The sequence below is a fragment of the Bradysia coprophila genome, unplaced genomic scaffold (assembly GCF_014529535.1).
Source record: "Bradysia coprophila strain Holo2 unplaced genomic scaffold, BU_Bcop_v1 contig_707, whole genome shotgun sequence".
NCBI classification, from domain to species: Eukaryota; Metazoa; Arthropoda; class Insecta; order Diptera; family Sciaridae; genus Bradysia; species Bradysia coprophila.
The window spans coordinates 234-17,643 of record NW_023503949.1 but is presented as its reverse complement, the minus strand read 5'-3'; the positions used below and the strand labels follow the sequence as shown (position 1 = coordinate 17,643).

At 40.2% G+C, this 17,410-nt stretch overlaps 2 protein-coding genes and 2 pseudogenes across 2 annotated transcripts; 1 reads left to right on the top strand and 3 right to left on the bottom strand.

The window, feature by feature from the left end:
- Positions 1-198: 198 nt before the first annotated feature.
- LOC119083958 lies at positions 199-1,796 on the bottom strand (annotated as a pseudogene).
- A 2,040-nt stretch (positions 1,797-3,836) lies between these two features.
- LOC119083961 (small subunit processome component 20 homolog) lies at positions 3,837-11,380 on the bottom strand. Its single transcript, XM_037193768.1, has 6 exons — positions 11,355-11,380; positions 10,212-11,309; positions 6,858-10,147; positions 5,945-6,793; positions 4,351-5,885; positions 3,837-4,291 (listed from the first exon to the last, which is right to left on the bottom strand). Exons 1-6 carry the CDS (start codon positions 11,378-11,380, stop codon positions 3,863-3,865), a joined length of 7,227 nt encoding a protein of 2,408 aa, XP_037049663.1. The 3' UTR covers positions 3,837-3,862.
- A 1,269-nt stretch (positions 11,381-12,649) lies between these two features.
- LOC119083960 lies at positions 12,650-15,294 on the top strand (annotated as a pseudogene).
- A 14-nt stretch (positions 15,295-15,308) lies between these two features.
- LOC119083959 lies at positions 15,309-16,845 on the bottom strand. The gene is made up of 3 exons (XM_037193767.1): positions 15,903-16,845; positions 15,643-15,846; positions 15,309-15,431 (listed from the first exon to the last, which is right to left on the bottom strand). The coding sequence occupies exons 1-3, from the start codon at positions 16,173-16,175 to the stop codon at positions 15,309-15,311; spliced, it is 600 nt and encodes a 199-aa protein (XP_037049662.1). The 5' UTR covers positions 16,176-16,845.
- Between the last annotated feature and the right edge of the window lie 565 nt (positions 16,846-17,410).

Genomic DNA, 17,410 nt, shown 5'->3' with positions numbered 1-17,410 from the left:
TAATAATTTAGAAAATATTCGACTCGACTCACATCAATACGAATCATGTAACCGATCGTTTTAAATAAATTTTACTCATAAATGGAGTTTGGACTTGTATACAAGGAGAAAGATCAACGTTTGAAACAATAAAAACTTACCTTTAAGTCGATTGTGGATTCCTTGAATTCGTTTTCCGGCCATAACATTGAAATAATGTTGAGTTCTTGTTCCAAATTTATTTCTTACATAAAGTTTAAATGTTCACTTCAATCCACAATTTTAAGATAAAAATCATTCCAGATCTACGTCTAAGGACATTTCCGTTCCACTTGACCTTTTCCGCCCTCTTCATACTCTTGTGCCGATATCCACATCTGTTGAAAGGTTCCGATGCTGGCTAATATGGATCCTCCAATCCATGCACCGAATCTTCGCTCAACACTACCGTTTGCCGATATCATTTTAGACGAGTATTCGATGGGGCCCGATGTGATAAGTCTCGATTCAATCGTTCCGTAAATCCTTGCAACAATGAGTTACCACCAGTTACTACGACTGATCCGTACAACGACAATCTTACGTCAGCGTCACACATGCCAACACTAGTCGAAGCTAGTTGGCCTGCGCCCAACATCGTGTGATCGAAAAGACTTTCGGCCAATTTAAATCTTTCGCATCCGAAATCTTGGTGGTAGCCAGTGGGAAATTCATAAGGAGAGGCTGGAATTTGTGAAGCAGTCCGTTCATCATATGGCGTTTCTAGAACCTGAACGGTTGACATTTGAAAGTCCTGTAACAGTTTCTTGAGCATATACTGTTGCCATGAATTTGTAAGTTTGTCTGGTAAAAAACTCGTGTCTGGAATCGCGGGGTATCACGGTTCACGGATAACATCTTTACTGGCGATGGCATAGATTGGAGTTAAATCAATTCCCTGTGCTTCGAGATACTGACGGCATTGAAGTGACAAGTAATCACCTCCAAGAGGTGACTTGACGACAGCCTGTGTCAAGACATAGCCTTCCTAAATCGAACGGAAATCAGCCTTCAATTAGTCGAATACTAAGATTATTGACTCTACTACAACTTACATGTACGGGCACAGCAGATGTATGTGTAGCTCCACTGTCTACGACTAAGGCTGTTGCTCGTCCACTAGCAAAAGCAGCCAAAACTGCATTTTTAACGACAAAAAATGCGGGAACATTGTACTTCTCGAACATCAATTCAGTTAGCTTCTCTCGATTCGTTCGGACGTTCCATGATGCTTCGGAAAATAGCACAGGATGGTATTCGGATTTAGAACTGACTACTTTGGCGTACGTGTAGTTCAATACTTTCTCGAATAGATCCCAATTGTCAATCATGCCATCCTTCATGTACGTTTGAATTTCCATATTTGATCGAGGAACATTCAGAAATGTGGTGTCAATGTAGTGCTTGGTATCTGTATACGTTGCGGACAGAATGGATTAAATCTAATCGAATCGAAGCTGAACAAATAGAGCATCATACTTGACGAAGAAATATTATTGGTTGCCTTCGTTTCCAAGTCCAATGCAGCTGCGATGGTTTCTTCTCCGACCACAGCCGGTATTTCAGCCTTCGGTGTATCTTCTTGAGCATAACCAACGCGCAAAGAATGGTGACCGGGGTCGATAACTAATGCTCCAATCTCGTCTCCACCGTATAACATGCCGGACGAACTCATTTTTTTTTAAATTAATTGATGAAAGTTACAAAAGTATTGGAAATTATTTTGAAATTTCGAGTCATACACACAGCAGCGTCATTACAATATTATTTTAAAATGTCTACCAATTTTGACAATTCGCATAGCTGTCGTAACATACTAGCCGTTGTCGCCGCTCCCTCTTCTCTACACACGCATAGCCATCGTTACTGTCAGAATTCGTTTGCGTTTGTTTTATTTCAATTTAGTATTTCGAAATTTTTCCTCTTTTTCTTCTTTCTTGACATTGGTACTTTTAAACACAGGGTTCTTTCAGTTCTAAATTTTCTAAATTTATTTGAGATTTTTTTAGAGTTTTAAAAGTCATCGATATTCCCACTCAATTCACACCATAAGTCCACTGCAAATTCAAAATGAAACGCACAACAAACAAATCAAAGGCAGCGTTGTGTTTGGTCAACTCGCTTTATATTTTAATATTTATGCGTTGAAATTTATTTTTTAATTCATTGCTGCATTAATCGATTCATCGAAAATTCAAATTCTGAAGCGCACTTATGGCACACTTACTTGCTTCCAGTTTATGATATTTTGGCAATAAATTTGGACATGAATCTATAATTTAAACGAACACAACGAAAAGGCGTCATGCTCAATTCTAGTTTTATCCTTTTGCTATGCTGCTCTTAGTTCCGATGTATTCCTCTATGAAATGTAGCAAGGGGCCGTCCATAAAGGACGTCCGCGATTTCTACTGGATTTTCGATACCCCCCTCCCCCCTTGTCACACTAATGTCCGTTTTTGTATACCCGGAGGACGTCCACTTTTAGTTAAAAACGAATTTTCTTAATTCGAAAAATATGAAGTAAAACTTCACTTCGATTATCCTTTGTTCAACCTAACAAGTATTTGTTTAAATTAACAAAATTGTAATTATGCAAAAATCTGCGTTATTGCGCCTGGAAATATTTGCTGGAATGATGGATAATTATTTTGATTATCGATAGTTACCATGGACCATACCATACACTTCAATACTGGACAAAAGAAGGTATTCCCTAGTTCGAACCATCAAACCTCCCACTTAGAAGCACGATTTTCGTAACTTTAACATAAATGTGTCACGCATCGCAATTTCGTTTCAACTGGTTTGATTTTCTTTAAGTTATATTCGGAGAAGAGACGTACTGCAGCCGTGCATCGGAGTTGCAGTGATGATGGAAAAACTGTCGGTTTCTCACACAAAGTTGCTCCTCCGTCACATCAAATAACACCTTGGCTAAACTCATTTAATTGCACCGATGCGCCGATGCACTGAATTTTTTTTAAGTAATGAAACTATACAGAAACTTCAAGAAATAAAGTGGACGTCCGGATTTCGTTATACCCCCCTCCCCCCTGGTCACAACGAGTCCGTTTTTAGCCAGTCGCTAGTGAGTCGCTATGTCCGTTCCTATCAGAAGGACGAATTTCATGGTATTGGCACAATCGACTTTTCGCTGCATTTCGTAATGAATCAACTCGTTAGGATTCGGTAATTCACATCGTAAGGCCGTATACCGCATAGCAGGTCATTTCAACGCTTAGCTTTTGACATTTATTATATGGCGTCAGCGTTATTTTGTCCCGTTGTCAGTTGTAAATGTTTGAATTTTGGCGCACTTATGGCGTAAATGTCAATGGCGTGTCTATGTAAAAAACTGAAAGACTAAGACAACTTACCGTCTAACTGCAAGAGGGGGTTTGTCTTCAACAAATTCTTTGCCCTTTCAGTGCTTCACATGCGAATCCATTCGTCTTTGTGTTGAATGTTCTTGTCATTAGAATGCTCACAGGAGCCAGTCTGGTTGCTACTCAAGTTGAGATTAAATATAAGTGGAATAGATGGATGAAGAAGAAATCCAATTAACAAAACACGAATTAAGCGCTCTGTTAAAGTCCATAAATAATCATTCTTATCCATAGCAGTAGATAGAGGAAGACTTTATAGTTTTATTTGTCAATTTAGACGTTGCAACTATTCGGTAGCAATTCCCATCAACACTAGACTATTACTGACTACCTCAATCAGTTATTCGAATGGGAAAGTAAATCGAAATTGGGGAAACAATGACCTGCTGCAGAAAGAGAACAACAAAAACAGTTTCGAATTACCTGTCTTCAGTAAAATATAATTTCTAAGCAAATTAAAACAAATCATCATCTTCGCCCAAATTTCTCTTCTTCTTCTTCTTTGGAAGAGCACGACCCTTCAGTACATCCATTTTACGTTTTTTCGCCTCCTTCTTTCTGGTCCTTTCACCTATTTTCCGAAGACTTGCTCTGACTGGATCGTCAACTTTTATTTGAGCATTAAGCTTCTTTCGTTCAGCTCTTCGAAGCATCAATTTCGTTAGTATGCGCGTCTTCAACAACTGGTACTGAGCATCGCCTATCTTTTGCTTAAGACTGTTTCCGACTTTCAGTGCCAATTGTCTCATTTTCGGATCAATGTTTTTGTCTTCTTCGGACATTTCACGAACCAGCGGAGCCATCAAACTGCTGGATAGTTCGTTGAGCGTATTTTCTGGTAATAGTTCAATTAAACCTTCGATCCAATGGAAGACAGCAGTTCTCTGCAAATCAAAATGAAAATTAATTTCAAACCTTCGCTCAAGCATTAAAAAAAACTTACCAGAACGGTGATATGCGGTGTTTTTGCCACTTCTGCATGTACTACATAGCGCATTCGTCGCATCAACCAATACAGATTAATAGTTTTGTTTTCGACTGCGTCCTGCTTTTCCAGTGAAATGTCCTTGATCATATTTGCCACATACAGTAGATTTTTCACTGCCTCATCAGCCATATCTTCGTCTGTTGCTTCAGGAACCAATTGCGCACATAAATCCAAACATAAGGACTTCAATTCAGCGGATGGATTTTTGAACAAATAGTGTTGATCTGGTTCTTCTGTATTATCGGTCGAAAATGCCAATTTCAGTTGTGCCACATCGATTTGGCCGAGAATGAAACCTAAAATTTTGGCAGCATTTATCCGAACCCAAACATGCTCGTATGCCAACAACTGCTGCGATTCGTATGCCAATTGGTCGATACATTCGGCGAAACCGGGCATGCTGCTCTGATAGCTTTCCAAAATTTTCAATATCGTGTTGGTCACCTGGATAATTTGATGATCTTTGGAACGTTCACGTTGACTCTGCTTAAGTTCAGCCTTGTTTTCATCGAGTTCATCGTCCGATTCAATTTTATCAGCATTACGCAACAGCACATATTGACCGGGTCCTTTATGTTTAGACAACGGCAGAGTGTCTATTAACAAGGGCAACACTTGTTCGATTCGTTTAACGAACTTGGCCTTTTCAACGGCAATAAACCGGGAGCAGAGCATCGCCGCTAATTCTATATGCGCATTTTTACTGTCTCCCAACATTTCCAACACAACGCCAAACAATTGATCCTGATGCACTTCATCACATTTTGCAATTAATGACTCAATGCAAGCGGCTGCAGATTGTCGGCATTCCGGCGACTCATCGTTGACCAATCTGGTTCCGAGCCAAACGAACAGGAAAGATGATTTCTTGTTCACGATGTCTTGCGGAAATCGATTGACTATCTTGAGTAGTATTTGAATCGCTGCATCTCGCCCAGTCATAGTCTCGTAGTTTAGATTTGACACGAATAAGTTGAAATATCCGTCAATCTTTTTGCCAAGCGGATAATTCATTAAATAGTTGATCAGCAAACGTTTAGCCTCTGTTCTCGTAATTGTCGATTCCGACGTGATTGCCATTTCGCTTATCCTTCGCATGATATCGTGAATTTCAGCCACAACTAGCTGTCTGTCGAGCACCACCTTTAACATTGTAAAGCCATGTACCTGATTCGACGAATCGCCAATGTTTTGATCGATGTACACCAGTAGCGTTCTGAGCTGATCCTCAGTGACGGTGAAATGTTGATTGTTACGAATAACGGCGACCATTGCTCCAAAAGCATTTTTAATCAAGCGAAAGTTTTCGTTTACAGTTGCCATGCCGGGCGTAGCATATTTGTGTAAAATTTGGAAAATAACTTGAACAATTGCTGGTGTCAACTCGTTCAGTTTCTGCAATTCCATTGTTTTGTTCCACATTTCGGTTAAGCACTTCAACGAGTAAATCGTGACGAGAATGTGTGCACTGTTCAACGAGTCCAATAATACTGAAACAGGAATACGCGTTAAGCAACGAAGTTAATTTAATGATTTGCTCATGACTTACCGGGTATAATCGGATTTATAAACGGCTCGTACTTGATTTTCATAATTTTGCCACGCTTCAAAATTATCTGCAGCATCGATAAGCCAAATTCAATCATAACATGGGCGTTGGCTCGTACATTCGTCACAACAGCTTTCGTTACAGCACCTGTTCGTCCACGAGGTTGTTCCGGTAGTAAGAGACAATCAGTTCGGATGCGGCTTTGCTTCTCTTTTTCAGACTGCGTGAGAACTGGTTTAGCTGGACCTGGCAGTAAATCCGGGATACTTTCTGATGCTGTGCCGTAGATGAACATCAGCAGTGATTCCAACGAAATGTTTTTATTTTGCACCAAGCCAGCAGCAATCGTTTGGCAACAGCTTTGAACTTTTGTAACCACTTTTTTCGACTGTGATTTCAACAGGTAATTCTTTAGTGGAACCAACAGATCCAGCATACATGACTCGCTAATGTTGACGGCAGCAATATTTAGTGACTGAAAACTGCAGTTACTTGGCTTCGCCTCCGGGGTATGACCAGCAATTTTTTTAACTTCCTTTTCTTCACTGGTCTGTCCAAAAATGTCTTCAAGACAAACGCTCAGGATACTCTGCAGAACAGCGTCGATTTCACCTGCTTTAAAGTTATGCTTGAGTACGTCCAAGACTCCGTACATTGTGACAGTCAAAACGTGAACTTGGAAGCCTCGAGTCAACATTGACGTCATTTGATTCATCAATTGGCCAAGATATTTGGTGCCCACATTTTGCATGATGTTTTTCAAAATGTTCCGGGTGAACAAACGAACCGATTTTAGAGGTGACTTGAGAAACATGCAGACTTTGATGAAAATGCCACGTAAAGAATGTTCTGCAATGGGAAATTATTCGTGCTGAAATTTCGTTCCTCTGATTTATCCGAAAAAGAAACTTACCCAACATTCCCTCTGGGAGCTTTTGGAGCAATTTTACCATAGCCAAGGCAATCGGAACTCGCAATATTTCTTCCTCTTCTCGTTCGGAACGTCGCTTCAGCTTATTTAATTTGTGAAAGCTTTCGTACGTGCTCATGGTCGTAATGGAATTGTGAAGACTTGGAATTAGTCCAGTGGTTATCGTTTGTACAACCCGTTTGGCTGCGTTGTGGCTCAACACAATTTGTTTATCAAAAATCGAAATTTTCTGTTTCTTAGCAGCACTTGGATCAACTTCATGGATTTCGTCTGCTTCTTGTTCGATTAACAGCTTATCATTCAATTCTTCGTCGTCCTGATTTTCAGCAGCCAGCACCAGTTCTTCAGTGTCTTCATCATCTTTAGCCACCTTCGCAACCTCATTCTCGACTTGCTCCTCTTCCGCTTTCTTGAAATCTTTGGCCAGGTCTTTAGGTGCGATTTTTGCCATTGACAAATCAAAGTGGAATTGGTTGAGAATTTCCATAACTAATCGAACCAACTGTTTCTGGAAATCCGCATTAGTTCGCATCTTCTTCAAATAATGTTTCAAAATCATCTCGTACTGGTACCACGGCAGCAATCTGCAAACGACTCCAATGGTCTCGATGGCTGACGTTATAATACCATGTTTGCTTGCATGCTTTTCGGTACAAATATATTGTGATGCCAATGGCAAAATGAATTGCGTCAATGTCCTGATGTTTGGCGGGCGATCAAAAGTTTTCGCTACCGAGCAAAATTTGAGCAAAGCTTTTCCGTGACGATGTGATTGGATGTGTGTGATATTGTCGAAGAAATCGACTTCTCTATCCTGCTTGTTGGTCAGTTGATGTAAGTCCTGGAGCACAGGATGCGCCGATGGACATTCTCTGGCAAGTTCACCCAACAATAAAATCCCTTCTCTCCAAACACTTTCATTCGAATCGTTCAGATTTCGTCGAATCAAATTGAGGATAACATTTCCAATCAAGTAATCCACGTCGGTTTGTCGTTTTTCTAACTGACGAACTAAAGCAGGAACCATTGACTGTAAATTACGACTGGCTGTGTCACACATCGTATGGTCTCGAAGAAAGTAAAACGAATGGTATATGACGATGAGACCCAGATTCAGGTTTAGTTTTCCTGCATTCTGTAACCGCTCCACTTCTGCATAAGCTTCTAATCGTCGATCATAGTCTGGTTGTTCAATAAACTTCCTATTCCAGGCGTTTAATTCATCCACGATTTTTACCATGGTGACAAGTTCATCTTCACCAACACGCTTACTGATCCTGTCTAAGAGCCGACACAACAATTTCCGTGGTTCAACCGATGACATTATCTGGAACATGGGAGCGATATCCGGAATATGACGTTCTGGGTGTTCCACTTTTTCAAGCAAATTCGAAACAGTGAGAACCATTTGTTTCAGTGATTCTTCGTCGGTGCGTGAATTTGACTTTCGTATGAGAATAGGAAGAGTTAGTTTCAGCAAAGTGCTGCACGATTCGGATTCTTCGATCAGTTCAGTGCAGCGAGATAAGATCAGAACATCTCTTCTAGTCAAACCCATTCGCTTCTTTAAGTTGATTTGGAATTTCTCCAACAATTTCGGTAGAAAAGGTATGATTATCGCACTGCCATAGTTGATTTTTAACCGTGTTGAATCGTGTGTCTTGCAGTTGTCGACTGGAATCGGTGGAACAACCTTCTCATTTTCGTTCGGTTGCTCGTCGCTGAGTGTCACCAAACTTTCAATTATTTCCATTATGGTGCGACAAACAATTGGTTTGCTTTGCGGATTCAGCAGCAAATCGAAAAGATATTTGATCGGAGTCTGATCGTCTGCTGCATTTCGTGGCTGTTTTGTTAACATGGTGAAATACCGAGGATTTTTGCCGAATGTGTGGAGTAGCCGTAGAAGCTGCGTCGGACTTTGAAGGCTTTCCATCGTCAGTTTGTGTAGTGATGGCGTAATAAGCACGTGGAATATTGATTCGATTTCCGCTGAGTCCCACGGATACGATTCGAAATGGCAGAAACAGTTGGTCACACTTTTCAAGCAAGCAATTCGAATTGCTTTGTACATTTTTAGGAACGATGGATGTATCTGTTGACCTTTATCGATGATATGATTCACGATGGCGCCAATTGACATCACTATTTTCAGTAGGTATCTCAGAAATTGAGGACTTTTGGAACCGGCAATTTCTTCTCGAACAATTTCTATGAAATTCAGGGTGCTCGTCATTTTCTTAGCTGATATTACCGACGTGAAATCGATCTTGCTCAATATGGACGTAACCATTGTATGGGGATCATCTGACAAAAAGCGGTCGTACACTTTAAAGGCCATGTGCAGGATCAAAAGAATTTCGTTTTCATCACAGCCACCAAGTGTTCGTAGGATCAGTGACTTTCTCTCCTGTCCTTGTCCTTTCGGTGCTTTAGTTGTCAATTTACTGTACAAAATTCGCATTAGAATCGGCATTAAATCCTTTCGATGCTGTTCAACAACAACCGACTCATCCTTGGCCAATTTGAATGAAGTCATCGTTTTCTTAAATGTTTTTTCATCAATTATCCCGTACAGTTGCTCTTTGTATGGAATGAGGTATGCGTGCTTGTAGGCCATTAAACAGTCTAATGCAATTTTCTGAACACTTGAATTCCAATGGGACAGTAAGTTCATATACAGTTCATACATGTCCTTTTCTCTGTAAAGTTGTTTCGGATTCACCAGTTTTGTAAAAACGGACATCATTGGCAAAAACGAACGGAATGCCGTGGACGAGACCTTTTTAGTCTTGTCTTTTCTAGCATCGTCTTTGGTTTCGTTATCAATTTTTTCGTCGTCAACCATATCGACATCCACTTCGCTCTGCGACATCAGATTCCAAACACCAGAATCATTCTCTCGATTGTACTCAGTGTCGATGAAATCCAAAAATATTTCCACAATTTCACGATTTTTCGTTTCAACCAATTGGCCACAATCAGCCATCATACGCCAAAGAAGAATTCGATAATTAACGTAGTCTGTTCGGTCACTAGCTGTCCACATTTTATCAAACTGCTCATGCAGAGCAGAAGATTTGAAGTCCGCGCTGATCGACAACTCTGAATCAACAATGGGATTCCGAATGTTTACAGTTGTTGAATTTAACTTTTCTCGAAATATTGGCCAGAATTCTGTTATTGGCAGTTTGGTGGAGTATTCGCCTATCAGCTTCGACACAGGTTTCCACAGAAGGTTAAAGTTGATGTGATATACGCCCAACAAGTACCTGTCGATTGAAATTGGAGCTTTAGAGTTATTGTACTAGAGCGTAGCTACAGTGAAAAAAATACCTCAACGGATCCAAACGACACAATGTTCCACTCATTCCGCGAAACAGTTCCATAGTGGCGCTTAATTTCTGCAAATTCATCAGTTGGTCACGATACGTTTGTACGGTGGAAACCACATTTTCACATTTGTAGATAATCTCGAAGATCGATTCTTTCGGTTGTTGAAGCTCTGGCAGGTTCGAAAAGTTTTGAAAAATATGGGCTGTTAACAAACGAACCTCATGCGACTGTGATGATAGATTGAGTTCCAGTTTGTCGTGGATCGTTTGAAATAATGCAAAATTCAGTTTATCGACCGGTTGAACGACTAAGACTTGATCCAATATTCGGAGTGTTGGCGTAAATTTTGCATCGGTGCAATATCGAAGAAGTTTCGATGTTACTTCGTGTAAGTCCACTATCTCTGATTGGTTGAGATGAATAAGAGTTTCGATAATTGTTGATAGTTCATAGAATGCATTTTGTAGGCTTGTCCAGTTAGACGGCTCCGCTTCCAATGTATTGTAGTCTTGAATTTCGTTCAGTAGTTTTTCCACTCTTAGCTTAAGGGACTTAACTGGTTCTTCAACGTCCTTTCCGGTAATATGTGGATACAATATTAAGCTCAGCATAAAAGTTTCCGATTGATCAGCACTGCTGATGATATTTTCTATTCGTCTGACAGTATCCTCAGATTTGAAACTGATTCGATAAATTTTCCAGTTATCCAAACTGATGCCATCATGGCAAAGCGGTGATTTTTCCAAAATAATCTTGGCCATCAAATCAAAAGAACTCGCTTCGCTCTCGAAATGCTTTTCGAAATATTTCAAATACTCCGGCAAAATAAGTACCTCAAACTGTGACCACTCCACCAATGCCCAGACAAAATGTTCGAAAATATTTTTCTCCGATGTGCCCAGTATCTTCTTGGCTAGTCTGCTGGAATCCAGTTGAGTAATGGTTAAATTTGAAGATAGCAAAATCACAGCCACAATTTGAGCGACTTGCAACAGCGTTTCGTTCGAAATGTCCGCATCACAGAGCGTCAGTAGTCTTTCGATTACTTCATTCAATCGGCATAGGCATTTGCCGTTACGGGAAATTGATTGCTTGTTTCTGCAAAGCTAATATGTTACGAATGGCTGTATCATTGTTTGCTGCCGTTTCGGACAATTCCAGTAACACATCGTTGGAAACCTTCCAAAATACGTCCAGGTTTTGTGGGTTAATATTTTGTACCAAATGTTTGGTAAACTCAGAGAGAACGTGGCACAGGACATCCTGGTTGATCGTAGGATTCACCAATGATTTCATCCAATGCACCAAAAATCCTTCGGAGCACGAATGCATTCCATGATTCGCTCCCTTAACGACTTCAAACAACAAACGACCGCAATCAGTTGTACCATTAACCCGTTTCTTTAGGCCACTTAGCAGCATCGCTAGAAATTTGTCCTTGTCTCTGATATCGCGGGCAACATACGAAAAGCATTCTGCTGCATAGTTGGTCACATATTCAGGATGCCATCGACGGTTCAGCAGTGGAAGAATTTCATGGTAAACAATTGAGAGATCCTTCTTCAGAAATGGTTTTAGGATTTTGAACAGATGTGCCAAGCAATAGAATGTCCATTCCACCTGCTCCGGTTCTTTTGTGTTCAGTAATTGAATTAACGTTGTCAGGAACTGTGGAAAGTAGACGTAAAACTCTTGACGCAAATCTTTTGGCCATGGATGTGACGAAGCTGAAGAACGAATCAAAGTAAAATGGGTCGTAAGAACTCGTAGAATGGATGGGTCGCCTCAAAACGAAGAAAATACTTACTCCAACAGTGGCTGCAGTGATAATGTGGTTGCATTTTTCAACGATTCCAGCAGCAATTCGACTACAAAGTCCTTGGAATTCAGCAACTGTTCCAATGTAACCAAACCGCTAATTCGCTTCTGGAAGCTTTTGAATTCCTCCGATAAATTGTCAACCGTCCATTTTCAGATATGACTGACGGGAAATTCGTTTCGTCTTCTTCATTTTCCACATTTGGATCTTGGACTTGATACAACGCATTTTGGCGAAGATTTATGGTCGAAACGATGTCATTGAACGATTTGAACTGTTGAGTTGGTTGTGGTTAGAATGGTTATATCCATCGGCATTTTATTGAAGAATTACCTTAAAGACGTTGTCATCTTTATGCCGATGGGGTTGGTTCTTTCATCGTTTCAGTGTGATTTGTTGATCAATATTACTTTTTACGGGGTTTTATTCGGTAAACCAGGCTTTCAGAGTTCACAACAAAATGTAATCACAGCTACACGCGCACATGTATTTTGACATTTCTGAATCAAAGACGACGCATGATTTTAAAGCCTGTGAGTGACAGATACATCGAAGCGGTCAGAGCGGACGTTGTTTCTATGAGCCGTTTGAGTACGGTGTGAGCGTGCGTCAAATTCGAGGGAGGAGTTGTGACAAGCTAAAATCTGTCATTCGGTTAGCAAACATATACGATACGCACCCGGTGTATTTCGCTGACGTGTATTTCATTTGTGATTGGTTTTCAATATTTTGATCAGTGCAAGGAACAGTTTTTTTCACAATGCTTAACTTAGGTAATCCCGCACGAACGACACATACAATCTTGTGGCACCGATATTTTCTACAATATTGTGTTGATGATGATGTGGTTATCGACTACTTTGTAACAGACAGATAAAACTTAACCTTAAATTGACTGTTTTAGGACTTTTCGTCGTCTTTTGTCTTTCCTGCTTCGTCTTGACTGGAATCGACAAAAACATTGATAGCCATCTGAGTAGTGCAGATCTGCAACGACTGAATAGCGTTTTCACCGAGGCTTTATCATCCAGCGACATCCAGTCGATCTACTATGGCGCTCTGCACATTAAAGATTTGCAAAAGAAACACGCTGATTTGTGTCCATTGTCACTAAAATCCATAAAGAGTCCAAGATGAATGTAAGCACCTTAGAAAATAGCTTGGCTGCAATCTGTCTTTATTTCGATTCATTTTTCGTTTCTCAGGATTCGAGAAAAACTTCTATCTCGTCAACATCTACAAGAAGATTGCATGTCCGACTCCGATACATGAGTCCATTCAAACAGCGATTTCATTGAAAAAGGAATTTTCCAACAGCCAAGAAATGTATTTCAATTACCAATCAACGAAAGCTCTCGGTTTCCAAATAACCGATGACACCAAGGCTGATCTGGTCAAAAATCTGCAAGCAATTGTGCGAAAAGACGACTCGTTTGCTAGTCTCGGCTATGCATTCCATGTTGCAGCTGAACTGGGTACTCGTGGCGAACCAATTGCTGAATGGATTGAAGGTGCATTTGCACAGGCTGATGAAGTCAATGGTAAAATGCTGCAGTTCGAAGGTGGATTGAGCGTAACAGCACTGCGTATTGAACGGAGCTTTTAAATTGACGACTGCATTGAAAAAGCCGGCACCATTAACCGAGGAACAAACGTACAAATTCGTCACCTATTTGTTATCTCGACGAGAGGTACAAATTGCCAAAGGAGCTCATGTTTTGATCGAAGCACTGACCCTTATTTCAGCTGATAAGAAAATATCGCCGATATGTGTACAAATCGTCGGAAATGGGCAGATTCAACCGGATTCGCCGCTGATTATGTGAAAATTGTCGATTTACTCGGAAACCCAGTTAGTCCAGCTGTGTCATCAGTTTCAGCTACAGTTACAGCAAAACAAAGTTCAACTGCTTTGGTCACCAAGCAAGCGCTTACATCAAAGAGTTCCGACAAAACCGTTTTCGAACTAAGCTTATCCGCAGCTAAGCCAGTCCGTGGAGCGTACACCGTTCAGATATTTGCCGATCAATACCAACAAACCGTGGAAATCAAAATCTTAGGCAAGGTTAAAGTGAAGGCCTTAGAAATCGGTGTTGGAGAAGTTGACAGCACATCTTCATTTAAAAGCAAACGATCGATTATCCCAACAAATTGAGTGAAGAACTGAATGCTGATGCTCAACAAAAAGTTCTTCTTCGAGTTACATTGATCGATGAAACAACTGGAAGTCCAATGACCGTTCATCAAGCATTTATTCGGCTGGAAAATAAGAAGTCTGGCGAAGAAATTATTTTTGTCGCTGAACAAGATACGTCCAAGGCATACAAATTTGATATGGTAAGTTTAAGTCTGTGAATTCGACGAAAGAGAATCAGGAATTAAAAATTCCTGCTATTTTAACAGGATGTTGGTGCACGAGGTGTTGACTTTGGTCATATTTCCGGCTTATATTCCATGGAATTAATTGTTGGTGATGCATCTCTATCGAATTCCTTCAAATGGTACGTTGCTGACATTCAACTGAAATTCAGCTCTCAACCCAAAGGTAATATTATCCCTAACATCCACTCTCATTTCTCGCCGCTTAACACTTAAAATGACTATTTCACAGCCGTCAGCAACACACCAATCAGAACACTACGGCCAGAAATCATCCATCAATTCCGTGAGCCCGAAAAGCGTCCGGCACGCTTAGTGTCTGACCTGTTCACTGGATTGTGCATTGTTCCTCTCGTGGTGCTGTTTATTTTGTGGAGCAAATTGAAGGTCAACGTAAGCGATTTTCCGTTCACTTTAAGCGCTCTTGGATTCCATCTGGGCTTCGGCGCAATTCTCCTGCTATTTTGTGTGTTCTTCTGGAAGCTGAATATGTTTGAAACAATTCGCTATTTGCTGCCATTGGCTCTAGTTACATTTTTCTTTGGCAATCGTTTGTTGCGATCGATTGCAGCGAGAAAATCTTCATAAGCTCAACAACATTTCCTTACACGTGTGCTGTTTCGTAAAATACGTTTTGATGCAAGAGGAGAGTAATAAGTGAATGTGAAATCCAATCAGTCGATAAGCTTTATAAGAATTCTTTTTTAATTACAATAATTTCATAGGCACGCTCCATAAGAGCTAATAGAGCCAAGGATGTAACACTTTTTTTTTTCAAGTAATTTTCGATGTAAGCCATTCGAATACGGACTCCTGTTGTATGATTTGTTTTTGAGTCAAAAAAATTAAACGATCAAAACTACTTGAACAATCGTTCAAAACAAACTTTTATTGGCTTTTCATTTGACGACGCTGTTTGAACAAACTAACTCTTTTTTTCGGCGCATGTGAGTCCACAAATTACCTTCTGGTAGTGGATCGGGTTCGTTTGTATTCTTAGGGCAGAACATGTTGTCCAGCATCTGGAAGCAGAACAACAATGATTTTTTGGTTAATCCAGAAGACATGGGTATTTCAATGGGAAATGAATCAAGTGCAACAACAGTAGCGCCAAATTTTATCTCAAAATAATTTATCAAGATTTCCTGATTTGCAAAATAAATGTTAGTCAAAGAAATCTTCCTGGTTTCTTTGGACTTTCTTAATATAGAAAAACAAAATCAAAAATCTTACATCTTTCACTTCGGCCTTTGCTACCGCTATATCTTGACCTCTTGGTTCTTCTTTGACTTCAGTAAGCTCTTCTTTGATTACCTCTGGATCTTCTTTGATTACCTTGGAATATTTCTTGACTTCATTGGGCTCTTCTTTGATTACCTTGGGAGTTGGTCGATCTACCGTTGGATGTTTCATTATTTTCTGAGATGTTGGTCGATTCTAGAGATTTATTTCATGAGAATAGAATGCGATACTGGATTAAATGAACTTCTTACCGTTAAAAACTCATTAGTTTGTGGAACACAACCAGCAAATTGTTTGTATATGTCGACCGGGCTTCGTATAACATCGGATTGTTCATTCGTATCACGAAATACCGCTTCGGAATGATTAACATTCAAGTTCAGCACTGGTCCACGGTCATATATTACAGTTGATGATATTTTACTCGGTTCCTCTAACACGTCAAACGACTTCACATCATGCTCAGAGGCGAATCTAATTTTTCTCGAGTTTTTATCATCGTCGAATGCAAAGGAAGTTTTCATTTTCTTCTTCAAAATGGTTTGTTTCGCACACTGGCTGGAACAACAGTAGCAGACTCGATGTCGTCACTGTCTTCAGTTATCACACTCTCTGCATTTAAGTACCGATCGCACTTGAACTCATCTTCCATAATTTCGATGGCATTCAGTAAATGGTCAGATAAGAACATCATATCAGTCTTGTGTGATATTTCTTCAATAGTGCGAGGTTTCAAAGCTTCCAAATACTTTTGAACTTCATCCAATTTGGCCTTAAATAATTTCGTTTTTTCTCGATTTGTCATTGATGCTGTTCTACGCTCAAGTTCTTTGAATTCGGGCGGAATCTCATCATCCTCATCGTCGTCGTCTTCATCACTACTGTTCAGAGAAAGGCTTACGTTGTCAGCACTTGCATCATTTTCCTTGGACGCTCAGCATCTTTCGCAGACGACGCAGCATCTTCCGTAGACGGTATATCATCTTCAATATTACGATCGTTGAAGTGAGACATTCTTTTCTTAAACGAAATTTCTTCCGGCCTTTCACTGAGGATTGCCTGGACAGCTTCATCATCTTCTTCAGACATTGCTTCCAATTCATTTTCTAGTTCTTCCATTAGCTCTAGTTCCTCTAACCTCTTGATAATATCGTCTTCAGCCTTTCCGCTCAATATTTGTTGCCGTTCGGCTGCCTCATTCGTTTCTGCTCTTTTATTTTCTCTTTGTGATTAATTTGCCATTTCTTTTCCTCTTCCTCGTCGTACGTTTCAATAATTTCTTGCGATGAGAATGCATCAAAATCGAGTGGAAGATCCAGTTGATTTCTGAAAACCAAGAATCCGTTTTTATCATTGTAGCTTGTAAGAATCAGTTGTAGGACGTATTTACCTGTGCAAATTAGCTTCCACTGCAATGCCTTCAGTCTACTATCAGCCACATTCAGTCGATTTTGACAAATCTCTAACGCCTTATGGGCCGTACATTTTGAGTAGTACGTCTGCGAATGACTGACAACAATTCATTCGTATGATACAATCGACCAGGCATCAAAGCTTTCGATCCTACTGGCACCATAACGTCGAGTTCCAAAGATTTCGTAAATTCTACAATATTTGCTTTGGCTTCTTCGTGTGTTCTTTATATTTTTTCCATCGTACGGCCTCCGCAGCATTGCGATCTAGCGCCTGAACGGTTGAAATGATTGGTAAATAGAATTGACGTACAATCAAGTTTATTTACCTCTTTCAGCGCTCTTTG

Coding starts and splice junctions, on each gene's coding strand:
- LOC119083959 (XM_037193767.1), bottom strand. CDS start 16,175: ATGAAAACTTCCTTTGCATTCGACGATGATAAAAACTCGAGAAAAATT. Junction 15,847..15,902: donor AAACTAATGAGTTTTTAACG/GTAAGAAGTTCA, acceptor ATAAATCTCTAG/AATCGACCAACATCTCAGAA. Junction 15,432..15,642: donor CAAAGGCCGAAGTGAAAGAT/GTAAGATTTTTG, acceptor TTCTGCTTCCAG/ATGCTGGACAACATGTTCTG.
- LOC119083961 (XM_037193768.1), bottom strand. CDS start 11,380: ATGTGTTACTGGAATTGTCCGAAACG. Junction 11,310..11,354: donor TACTGGAATTGTCCGAAACG/GCAGCAAACAAT, acceptor TTAGCTTTGCAG/AAACAAGCAATCAATTTCCC. Junction 10,148..10,211: donor TGTCGTTTGGATCCGTTGAG/GTATTTTTTTCA, acceptor TTCAATCGACAG/GTACTTGTTGGGCGTATATC.